General features: G+C 41.1%; 1 protein-coding gene across 1 annotated transcript in view; it reads right to left on the reverse strand.

Annotated features, from left to right (window-relative positions):
* Positions 1-13243, reverse strand: part of AGBL4 (AGBL carboxypeptidase 4) — a 642192-nt gene that overhangs the window by 225355 nt on the left and 403594 nt on the right. The window contains exon 4 of the mRNA XM_069981925.1: positions 11016-11110. Coding sequence (XP_069838026.1) covers positions 11016-11110 — 95 coding nt within the window. The remainder of the gene's footprint in view (positions 1-11015; positions 11111-13243) is intronic.

The raw sequence follows: 13243 nt of genomic DNA on the forward strand, positions 1-13243 counted from the left end.
GCAACTCAAGTCCAATTGTCTGGCATTTAAATACCTGTGGCTGAACTTGGATGAAGCCCTAGGACTAAGAATTCCGAGTGGAGTATAAATGCCATATAAATCTCTCCATGCCTTCATAAGGCTCTCCTCCAGTAGAAATACTACCTTTTTAATCTCATAATTAGAGATGAGTGAACCAAAGTTCCCGAACCAAGATTCGTTCCAAACTTTTTGAAAAGTTCAGAAAGATGGCAGCCACACATCAAAAAAATCAAACAAAAAAAGGGTGTTTTTTTTCACCTGTCTGTCCTCCTTTGGTGTTCTCTTCTGTATCTCCGGTGTGTCAAGTTGCCTCCAGCCTGTTCAGCCAATCACTGACTGAGACGGAACAGAGCCACAGCCAGTGATTGGCTAAGTGTACTGTCACTCTAGTGGAAGCCTGCTCAGCCAATCACCGGCCATGGCGCTGTCCCTTCTCAGTCAGTCAGTCAGTCAGTGGATGGGTGTGCTATAACTCTTGCCTTGGGAGTGAAAGCCTGCTCAGCCAATCACAGGCTGACAGAGACGACAGCACCATGGCCGGTGATTGGGTGAGTGGGCTGTCACTTTTGACACAAGAGTGACAACCCGTTCAGCCAATTGTTAGCCATGACGCTCTCCCTTCTCAGTCAGTGATTGGCTGCATAGAATCTGGCGGCTGCGTGGACCACAGAAGAAGGACACCAGGGGAGAACAGTAAGTTTATATGAGTGAATTTTTGAACTACATTAAAACAGCTAAACACCTGCATTCATTTAATTGTTTTAATGCGGTTTGTTTAAGGTTCAGTTTGGATGAACCCAAACTTTATGTTAAAGATTTAAGAAGTTTCTTCATCTCTACTCATGGTCAATCTAAACAGAATGAGAGCTTGGCAAAGTGATTTATAGTTTTCATTGTTATAGAGAAGTAGTTGAGCTATCTGTCCTTGTCTCTATGATCTTTGCTGGATGTTTTTGAAGTATGTGACATCAAAGTATAAAGTTGTACACAACTGTTCTGAGCTACAAGATACAAAGATGAGATTATTATTTCGAGCTTCTGCATCTAACTTTGAAAGTAAACTTTAAGCAAAGGGGATTTGGAGCTGTATATCAAAAACCTCAGCTACGGCTACCTACATAGACAAGCGTTTACTCGTTAAAATGTTGGCTTTTATCGGATCTGGGCATATTTCATCTAATAACTTTAAATTTAAATTCCAATTTTTGAACTGCTTAAGTTGACGTTTTCAAAACATTCATGACGATCGGGCTTTAATACCTAGGAGATGTGTAGACTGCGACAAAAGAACTGTTTATACAATAAATTGCCGACTGTAGGAAAATACTGTCCATAAAAAAGGAAATTCACTGCTGCTATATGCTTTATAAAGGCCTAAAAGGGGAATTCTCATCACTAAAAGTTGAGAATGAGCTGAATGGTGGGGGTCCAAACACTAAGACCCCCATCAATCACAAGAATAGAACATTTTTCACCCAAGTAAATAGATTGCATCATGTAGGCACTGCCAGTGCTCATTCCTTCTCTCTGGGGCTTCCAAACACCTTGGTATCAGCTTGGTATCACCTTGGTATCCGTTTGGTATCAGCTTGACCCCAATGTAAAATATATACCATGGCTCTCTTCAATCATGCTGCATTTGTAATACTGGGGACTTATATCTTGGTTTGCGTCCCATGTATAACCAGCCCATAGGTATGAATACTAGAGATGAGCAAAGTCTTTAGCGCGCTCAGGTTCGTCCGAACCCAAAAGCTCTGGATTTTATTACCGGTGGCTGAAGAAGTTTGGTGCAGCCCCAAGGCTGTCTGGAAAACATGGATACAGTCATAGGCCATAGGCTGTTTCCAATTTTTCCAGGACTCCCTAGGGCTGCATCACACTTCTTCAGCCACCGGTAATGAAATGCAGAATGCTCAGGCTTGGACAAACTAAAGCTTCATCTCTAATGAATACTATAAGTGCATTCTCTATGAAAGTATAAAAAAATCCCATATCTGCTCATCAACCAATATAATCTCAGGCTGGAGTGGTCCAGGTGTGCAGAAGCCTAGACTAGGCTGGGTTTCAGATATCAGATCTAAAGCAGTATATGAAGTAGATAAAAGCACTATTGGACTCCTTTTAGATAAAAAAAAAAAACAACTACCATATAAAAAAACACTTTAAATTATTATCCATGTACTATATAAAAAAAATGTAAGAATGTCAAAAACTGGCAAGTTCTTAGTAACGTGAGATGGTCATGCGTCACTCGCATGACAATAAATGTGTTAGGCTATGTTCACACGGCATGAGAGACCAGACGTTCTGTGACCCAGTCGAGTCACGGAACGGCCAGTCTCTGCAAAGATCATCCTGGCCGGTACTTAAGTACCGGCCGGATGATCTTTCCAGCCGCAGTGCTCTGATGCAGGCGCATCAGCGCGAGACCGCATCAGAACTCCTCGCAGCACACAATGAAGCAAGCGGCCGGAGTCGCTCGCTTTATTGTGTGAACTGATAGCTTTCAGTGAATTGCGGCCGCAGAAAGCTCTAACATGTCAGTTGTTTACGGCGCCGCATGGGATCCCGGCCGGAGCGTATACTATGTGTATTCCACGTTGTACTTTTACGTAGTGTGAACATAGCCTTAGTTTGGACCATTTAGAGGCAACTTTTACACATCCCAAACCAAACATGTCTTTCTCTCACGACTAAAGGCCCATTATTAGAGAGCTAAAAATGCATTGGTTTGGGACTATGATTGTGTTTCATCCACTGCATCCCTTTACCTTCACCATTCTTAGCTGACATAAAGTCTAAGCCCAATTCTCAAAAATTACATAATCATTTTTCTATGCGTACAAGGTGGAAAAAGAAAAATCTTCCTTCAAAGAGTCGGTAAAATATGAGCTGAAATGACAGCGGATAAGATCAGGCAATCAGGCGGACGGTAGATTGAGCTAAAAAAAAAGACAGATAAGTGATTTGTAATTTAGATGACCTTGCTTTCTATTGCAACCTTAGATCATTAACACAATGTAAGGCAATGATAGGTGACTGATACATTATCACCCTTTATACAGTGTAAAACCTAATTCCACCATAATGCTAATACAGTCCTTAACTGTATGCAATATATATATATATATATATATATATATATATATATATATATATATTATTATATATATATTTTTTTTTACTATTAACATGCATACAGTAACCTAGTGTGGAGCACATGACCTGCTACTTTAACATAGGATTAGAAGTCATTTTGAATGGTCACTGACACAGTCCTTTAACTGATTAGGAAACAAATACATTAGAAAAAGTCTTCTCTATGGGTCACAGAAAATGGGCAATGTCCCTGCACCTTCTCACTGTTCTGTGTCTCTGTGTAGCATAACTGGCTGCAGCAGGAGCCTCCCCCCTCTGCACTGTCTGCACTACAGCAAATAGGCTACTAAAGTCTGCCCCACCAAAACACTTTACGCTAAAGTTGCCTCAAGGTGTATGGAGGCCAACCACCAACAGAAGAAGATGGCGGAAAGTAGGGTAAGAGTACTATTAGATAGGACAGTGACAGCCCGATCAATAATGTAAACGAGCACCGATCTGTGGCTGCAGCTTCAGGGCGGTCTCTGAGCTCTATCAGCGCAGAGACTGCCCTGAAGCTGCAGCCGCTGTCCCGGGAAGTGAGCAGAGGACAGGAGAAGACCAGGAGTGTGGAGAGGTAATGTATAACAGTTTATTTCATTGTTAGCTGTCGGACATGCATCACTATTACACATAGCTATTACACATAGTGATGCACGGTCAACGGCCGATGATTTTGGTATCAGACTATTTGAAACGACCAGCCAATGATCGTTGTCTCTATTACACGGATCAGATGAATTGGTCTGATTTTGCTGATTATCGCTCCGTGTAATAGAGCCCTAAGAATGGATTTTTGCTGCCTGTCCCTTTTGTTTTCGGAGGGATAAGCAGGTATCAGAGCAGTCTCCCTTTCCTTTTGGTGAACACATGAATGTATGGCCACGCCGAAAGTCAAATCTAAGGGGAGAATGGAAGAGATTGTGCTAAAAGTTAGGAAATATAAGAAAAATTAAAGGGAAACCGTCAGATACAATTCATGTTCTAAACTGCTGACACTGTTAGGTACTTTTATATCAAGAAGACATGTGGTACCTTTCATATATCTGTCTGTGCTTCCAGAATGAAGAATGTGTGAAAATGTTTTTATTCTATAGTAGAAGGCATTCCCAAGCTCCTCTGCAGCGAGTGCAGCAAGCTGTCATCTTCTTACTCCCCCCCCCCCCCCTTCCATACCTTACTCTTCTTAGGGTTTAGCTTCCAACTTGCATTTTTCATAGGAGCCTTGGAACGCCAGAAAATAAAAGCATTTTTTTTTTCTATATTCTGGAAGCACAGACAAATATATGAGAGGTACCATGTGCTTCCTTGACCTAACAGCATCTAATAGTGTCAGCAGTGTGAAAGTGAAGTACAGCAGGCAGATTCCCTTTAAATCTGGTCCAAACTATAAAATGAAATCCTCAGCCTTGTTGCTTTAAAAAGTGCAAATGTGAGAAAGGTGCAAACCAACAATGGGTGCTTCTGAATGGAGCCCTGGGTACTTGGCGGCACCAAGAAGCCATTCTGCCATGACCAGGGTATTATGTTGCCAGGCTAGGCCAGCAAATTCAATCTTTATTGCAGGTGCAGATCTTCAAAAATCGTGTCTGATAGAGTCACTACAACTCCTAATACAATCGCCCTCCAGTCGACCCCGATGAGGCCGCACTTGCATGAGATTTCCGATAGACATGATACAGAAAGACTCGAAGAAAGCAAAGTTAAAAGAGCAGGATCTGAGAGGTGACATATTTCCGTGGCATATACATAGACAGTTGTGAAGCCTTTTTACAAACAGTTCCACAACCTACAATAGAAAGGTCACTTGTTCTTGTTTAGAGGTGTCAAAATGACAGAATAAATGCATAATCTTTACTGGGTGGCAAATGAAATGGTCTCCATTTAATTTATTTAAATTATGCACATGTCTCCCATTTGGCAGCGTGCACTTGGTTCCTTTTCTTGTTAAATCACATTTCATATCATCATCATCATCCTCCCTGGAACACAGACTGGGGGGGGGGGAGTCTTCAAATTTACACAGTGATAGTTTTTCCTAAATAACACAGAGATCCCGGTTAATCGAGTCAACCATAAGAAAGCCTAAAACCTAGCTCCATAATCACATGATCGCTAGAAGATTGCTTTCCCAACCTGTTTTGACTACATTTCCACAGTCTTACTCATGGATCAAATGCCATCAAATTATTTATTTATTATTTAGTTATGTAAGACTAAGTTTTTCATTTAAAAAAAGAATCTGCAACTATTTATTCTTCCTTTGAAACATTAGATACCACTGCATATATCAGCTCTTTATTCTGCAGAGATGTTTCAGCGTAAATGAGCTTAAACCTCAACACCGCATGTACAAGAGTGGCTCAGAGCTCTGCGGCCGGAAAGATCACCCGGCAGGTACTTAAGCACGGAACGGCCGGTCTCATACGTTGTGTGAACATAGCCTTATTCTGTATATGTTACAATGAAATGGTGCAATGGATAAAAAAAAAAATTATATTATATATATATGTATATATATGTATATATATATTCTCAGTAAAAATGCTTACAAGTACATAATAATAGGTTCATATGTATAAATTCTAAAGCAATGATTGTTCATGGTTCTGGGTACAGATAGGTAAATGATACTATATTATCTGGGAAGCACCATTAACCCATTATTGTTGCATCCAGATCCAGACTGGTTATTTGATTCTTCAATATGTCCTGTGTGTAAAAGGAGCCCAAGGAATACCAGGCTGTTACTGGGTTTCTTACCTTCTTCCTCTGCACCGTTCTGGTGCAATTAGTAGTTTGCCCCACAGTCCAGTAAGATTGTTAGAAGCACAGGGGCACCTGTGAGAAGCACTGCCCGCCCCTTTAGTGCGGATCCACCCCAAGCCAATAATACTGAATGGATTGGCGCTATGGAGGCAGGCAGTGCTCCTATTAAGTGCCCCAGTGTTCCTAACAGTTTTACCGGACCATGAAGCAAACTACTAACTGCACCAGAATGGCGCTGATGAGGAAGGTAAGAGACATATTATGACCTTCTTCCTCAGCATCTCCTGTGCAGTAGGGGGATATGAGCAGTTTAGACTCGTCTAACGAGATGATAGTTCCCCTTTAAACTATTGGAGAGTATTGAGGCTACTGACTGTAAGTAACAGCAAAGTTTAGAAAAGTTTATCCATTTCCTACCTAACTTGTTGTATCTATTACTTAGATACCTACAATGAGAACCTCTGTATGCTGTGATAAGTATGGTGGCCCCATTGGTTTCTACTCTCACCGGTGACCTTTAGTGTCTGCTCTCTCTATTTCTATTTTTTTTTTAAAAATTACATTACATTTTCCACTAGGAAACTGTATTTTTATGCTGTGCTCATTTTGTGCCGGAACATTATATCAGATCATTTCGAGCTCAGAGAAAATATTTGTTCTAGCTCCGCGCTCTGTTTCTAAGATAATGTCAAACAATGAATAATTGGTACTAAATTATAAATGGAATTTTAAATCCATCTAATTTTTTTTCCCATTTTACCAAACCAACAGGCTTCTGCTTCAATATTTGAACATTATGAGTTTAGATGTCAGAATTTTATCGGAGTCATATTGTTCGGATCACTGCACGCCGAAACATGGATATCCAGATCTTTGGAGAGGCTGACGGGGGTTTATATTTAGGATCAATCACTAAGACAAATTATTTCAATGAAAATATTAAGAAAGTCTCCAAAGATGCTCCTTCAACCACCTTTGGGACCATGAACATGATCATGTTATGGCTCTTTACTAGTTTTGAGTGGTGCAATAATAGAGTTATATGGTTATAAGTGATGCACTGAGAACCATTTAAGCAGATTAAAAAAAACAGCAGGAAAACAACGAAGGGGTTACCCTAAACAAAGAACAGGCTGGCATTGTACTGGTTGAGGATTTACAAAGTATACTGTAATACCATGGATGGCATGTGAAGGAGATGGGGTTACTGATGCCCTGTAAGTTTGTAAGCTGCCATTGGCAGAAAGCAAATAAACAGCAGCACCAAAGCAAGGATTGGTTTGTACAAAGCCCTGCGGCTACTGAGATCAAAGGGAAGCCTTGATTTACCTTGCACAGACAATGCAGATCCCCTGAAAACTCACAGATGCAGATGAAAGGACTCAAATGCGGGACACAGTCTTTTTTTCCCCCTTCTCTCTTTAGCACAGAGCACTTACTAAATCCAATCCCCAGTATAATCCATTTTTCCATTTTGAAGAGGCAGGTTGCAGAGGAGAGAGATCTTTAGAGCTATTTTTATTTGGAGTCCTTTTTTTTTGGTAAATGATAGGAATAACAAACACATTTAAAGGGGTTTTTCAGGATTTACGTATTGTATTGCCCCCCAAAAGTTATACAAATCCCCAATATACACTTATTACGGGAAATGCTTATAAAGCGCTTTTTTCCCTGCACTTACTACTGCATCAAGGCTTCACTTCCTGGATAACATGGTGATGTCACTTCCTGGATAACATGGTGATGTCACTTCCTGGATAAAATGGTGATGTCACTTCCTGAAAAACATGGTGATGTCACTACTCCCAGAGCTGTGCGGGCTGTGGCTGCTGGAGAGAATGATGGCAGGGGTACAATGAGGGACACAGGGCACTGGAGGGATACTGAGCATCCCCCTGCCATCATCCTTTCCAGCAGCCACAGCCCGCACAGCTTTGAGATTGGGTCGTGATATCACCATGTTATCCAGGAAGTGACATCACCATGTTATCCAGGAAGTGATATCACCATGTTATCCAGGAAGCAATAGGCTTTTGAATCCTGCTGCCATATGCTGTATCCATGTTTTTCAGTCGGTCCTAGGGCTGCATTCACCTTCTGCAGACAGCAGGATTCATATGCCAATCGTTGCGGTTTGTGGGAACCTGAACTTTCGGCAGGTTTGCTCATCTCTAGTCATGCCCTTTACAAAATGTATGGAGTTGGGGGTCCTGCCCATTCACTGGGTGCTACAGCTCCTGAGTGTTGGATATTGATGGCCTACCCAAGGATAACCACCAAAGTCTAAACCCTCAGAAAACCTTGTTAATCTATAAAAAACTACTGTGTATAAGAATTCAATATTTATCATGAAATCTTCTTATTTCTTCATCGTACCATACAGTACTGCAGTGTCGGACCGGGTACCTGGGGCCCACCAGAGGAAATGATCCTGGGGGCCCACCAATAAAGAATTAGTGATAAACGACATGTCAGTCAGTATTCCTGCCGGTTCTGAGCTAGGGGCCCACCATAAGATCCTCCGGTCCTCTGGTGGGCCAGTCCGACTCTGCAGTACTGTAAACTGTAGCTCCTAATATATCCAGGTCCCGTGGTCTTTATAAGAAAGCATGCAAAGAAATGGCTACGTTCCCTTCTTTACGCATGACATGGGCCTAACAATCCACCCCCATAAAGTCTCTTTAACTGTTCTCAACCAAGTACTTCCAGCTGCAGATAGCGGTCCATGGGGAGGTTCCATCCTCTATAAATACTAATTAGGAAGGTTCATATGACTATTAAAAGACCTCAGGTGATGGGTGGTCAGTAGTTACTCATAACACATTATCTCCTTCCATAGCACTAATGTCCCCAACGTGATAATGGGCTTGCTGAACGGTGTAGAGTTATAGCATTTTGTTATCCCCACTCGGAGTATTTGCAAAACTTTACCATTTAATAGGTCGGCTGCTTTTGCAGCAACTTGCTTTGTACTCGGGAAGAGTTTTGCAAAATTAGCCTGGTGCCTGTCAGGCTGTCTTGGTTGCCCGGTCTGATTACAAGAGACATGCAGGATAGAGTAACCCCCGAACCGCACTCACTTTAATCAATCAAAAACTTTATTGCACAAGCTGACAGTCCTCCAAACTTGTGCTCATTCGGCTTTGCAAAAGAAGAACAGGCTGTCAGTTTCCTGCAAGGCTAAGACTTAACTTTTCTGTTTCCTCCTAATATCTGCTCTTTTATTCTGTAACAACAGAATATAATATATCCATATAGGCTGGTTGCAAAAGAAGCAGAAAATCTGAAAATTTTTAGAGTAGAACCGAGCCTAGAAGGCTCATTTACATAATGTTATTACTTAAAGAGTTATTTCCAGAACATATTCTTTTTTGTCTCGGACTCAAAAAGTTTTGCAATCCACGGTTTTTAGTCCAAAACAAGTTACATATACTGTTCACGAGGGACATGACCCTGACATAGTCACTGAGTTTGGACCATTGAAGTCAATCGGGCATATTCTAGGGATGACAACTGAACATGCTCAAGTCCGATCGTTCAGCATTGGATTACCGGTGGCTGAAGAAGTTAGATGCAGCTCTAAGGAGTCTTGGAAAACATGGATACAGCCATAGGCCATGGGCTGTATCAATGTTTTCCCGGACTCCCTTGGACTGCATAGAACTTCTTCATCCACCGATATTCAAATGCTGAACAATTGGACTGTAGAATCTTAGTGACTGCAACCGAGCTGCACAGGAACATGAGGAACTACTTGTGGAGATAGGTGGGGGTCTAACTCCATCCTCTGCACCAGGTAGATGCCATTGTCAGCTGTATAGATTGCACTCATAGGGATTGACACTGCCATGTCTAAATTATACAATGTGACCAGCTGTTGTTGGCGGTGGTCTAGATTCAAGAAGGTCAAGTGAAGGTCAAAAATAAATAAACACAATATGATGATGACTGATCTGGCTTTATAGTTACTATATTTCAATCTAAGTAAATGAAGTGGCAGATGGGTATTTCGGTAGTATTAGAAACTGGTGTAGGTCAGCATTTATTCCCATAAAATTGGCAGGCTTTATCTGCAACACTGTAGCTTGTTTGTAATGCTGGGAGGGTTAATCACAGTGAGTTTATCAGCAACTTAACCTTTAAATAACCTTTCCAGCATTGCATAGAAGCTACAATGTTGCAGATAAAGCCAGTCAGGGACTTGTTTACAATAGCCATCTCAGAAGGGAGGGGGAGACAGAGAGAAAAGCTTACATACAAATTTTTGTGTCTGTAGCAGAAAGTAGCAGTTCCGAACTGGGGGAAGGAGACTGAATAGATAATAACAAGTATTGAAGTAATAAATAGTCTCACCATGGGCAGTAACATATGAAAAGTTATAAAGTTATCAAAATTATATCATAAAGACAAAAGGAAATGGCTATAGGTTTTATTTTCCTGTTGATTAAATGGTGGAAGTGACACTGAGACTTGAGAAGGTACTTTAATCGTGTACACAATTTCAGGACTGTTATATCTTACCATAGTGTCCTATAAATACAGTATATTAGTCAGACTAGCTATTGTACCTGGACTCAAAAAGTGGCTAGAAAGTGATCTAATTCTAAATAATATTCCATATTTCAGATATCAAAATCAAATACTATCTAGATAATTTGCTTGTCAAACAGAAATCACTTTCAGAAGACAATCCTAACCATTATCACTTCCATTCTGTCCGATGGTTTCCTGATGATCACTATGAGGTTTCATTGTATAAACTTTTACACAAGTAACTAAATGTCCTTAGAATTTAAATGACTGAAAACTTTTGGATTTGTCATTTAAACTTGTCTAGTTCTTCAGAATCATTAAAATAAAATAAAATAAAAACACTATACTCTGGTACATTATATTGTAAAATTCCTGATCCTCTGATATCCAACAAAAATGGAACCTATGCCATAAACGGAGGGATTTAGCTGTTGATGTGGTTGGCAGTAATCATGGTGTAAGGCTCACGGAAATGTTAGGGTGGCAGCAACATTGTTTTGGCAATTCTAAACACACAGAATTCTTAAAATTATATGGTACGAGTGTCTTACCACTTAGGACGACTCGTAGACTTCACGACTGGAGACATGCCATCTCTGTAAAGGCTTTTTGTTTTGCTGAAGTTGACGATGTTGAAAATGACTCTCTGGAAGGCAAAAGAAGAGAACAATAAACATGAACATCCATGCAACCAAATGTATGGAACTTTGTCCTAAGTGGAGAAAGTATAGAGCTTATGGGGACCATACAATAACTTGGGGACCATACAATAGGGTTCTACATGTCCAAGACATCTTATATGGGCATCGTCATTTCAACAAACTTTGCATTGGTTGATAAAATGAACATAAGAAACTTTGTAATATACCTTATTGGACATAAATGTTTCATTTTCCTGTCTTTAAGCATCAATCAGTCCTACCTTGGAGCTAGCTCTGGGATCAAGATACAAGCAAGGCAACTCTATGGAAGGGAGAGGGGAGAAATGAGAGGGGGGTAGCTTGTGAACACAGGAAGAGAGAGTCATCTAAGAGAAAGTTTTGTAAATTAGGGTCACTTTATAGGCAGATTACTGGTAATGAGCATTTCTTAGAAAGCTATTCGTCCCATGTAAACGGATGGCATTAAAGTTTGCTCATCATACTTACCTGTTTCCCACTGATCCCAGCCTCCTCTACTTCCTGAGACGATAGAGCTAGCCCACTTAGCCAATCACTGGCTGTCCTGTCTTAGTCAGTCAGTGATTGGCTGAGCAGGCTGTCATTCTCATCTCTGGATTGACAGTCCACTCAGCCAATCACTCACTGAGACAGCGCCACAGCCAGGGATTGGCTGAGCATAACTCAATATGAACTTTGCAAAAAGTTTGGTTCATAACGAATCTCGGATCGCTCATCTCTAGTCGTGAATATCAAACTAGCGGCCCTCACGCTCTTGCAAACCTACAATTTCCATCATGCCCAAGCTTTGACTGTCCAGACATGATGGGAACAATAGGTTTGCCACAGCTGGAGAGCCACAGGTTTGACACCTCTGATCAAAATCATCTGCATTCCATTTTCCATGACCCCTTTCGATGCTCTTAGTGGAGAGGGACCCCCTTGATTGCAGAGTCCAGAAACTGCTATACTTGTAACCGTGATAGTTACACCCATAGAGTAATAACTTGGCTTCACTGATTAAGTAGATTTTTATTTTCAGTACTCTTTTAGTCAGTAGTTTTTTTTTTTTTTTTTTTATTGATATTGATATCAGGAAACACCTGTTGGCTGATCTTCCCGTTACCGTCACCGGTCTCTCCATCCATGTCATACCGGTGTTATCATACCTGCCAATTTGGTTCTTTTTAGTGATGAATTTAATGTTCACAAATTGCAGTAACACGAAGCAGAGATCAGGGCAGGAGTCGGCGCAGTCAACAGAGCGTTTGTTTTTGTGACATTACTTGGTATGAAAATTATGGAGTATGTTACAGCAAAACAGTAAAATAAATATGCAGCCGGAGCAAAAATAATATGTGGCGTACGGCCGAGGGTATGGCAACACATGGAAATCACTTAAGCGCAACAAGCACATTTTACATCAGAATAGTGTGGCAGCAGAAATGTTTTCAACCATGAAAAATATTTTTATGAAAGCCGAATTTAAATACAAAAATAGTTCAATGGTTTTTATAAAAAAAAAAGAAAAAAAGTTCAATGTAAAATTTATATATAAAATTATATATATATATATATATATATATATATATATATATATATATATATAACTCTATGTAGTCTGATCCTTTAGCTTCAAAGGAGAGGTCCCATGGAAGGACAAAAACTGCAGTCAGGCTGGTGGAGGCAGGAAAAGAGCTGAACTCACCTGTCCCCGTGCCTCCGATGCCCTGGTCCCAGTCACATTGTCAGGCAGGGGATGATTGACAGGCAGAAAGACAGTAACAAACCTCTCTGCCTGCCATTCATCCCCTCCGAGCGCGCTGACAGGCAGAAAGCGGTGACTAGACATGGGCAGGGGGCCCCGCAGATGGCTACCTCACCGCCTCTGCCTGTCACGCGCCCGGGGAATAAAACTCGTTTTTCTCGGGTATAAAGTTTCTGCAGCAGCCGCAGCCGGTACGTGCCGTGGCTGCTGCAGGAGCTTTATACAGCGCTCCTGGGAACCATATCAGCCCAATTGGGCTGATTGGTTCCCTTTAATGACATATGATGCATATTTACGTCATGGCACAGCTAAGGGGTTTAAAAAAGGGGTCACTCTGTGTCAGCTTCCCAGC

The sequence above is a fragment of the Dendropsophus ebraccatus genome, chromosome 8 (assembly GCF_027789765.1).
Source record: "Dendropsophus ebraccatus isolate aDenEbr1 chromosome 8, aDenEbr1.pat, whole genome shotgun sequence".
Classification (NCBI taxonomy): domain Eukaryota; kingdom Metazoa; phylum Chordata; class Amphibia; order Anura; family Hylidae; genus Dendropsophus; species Dendropsophus ebraccatus.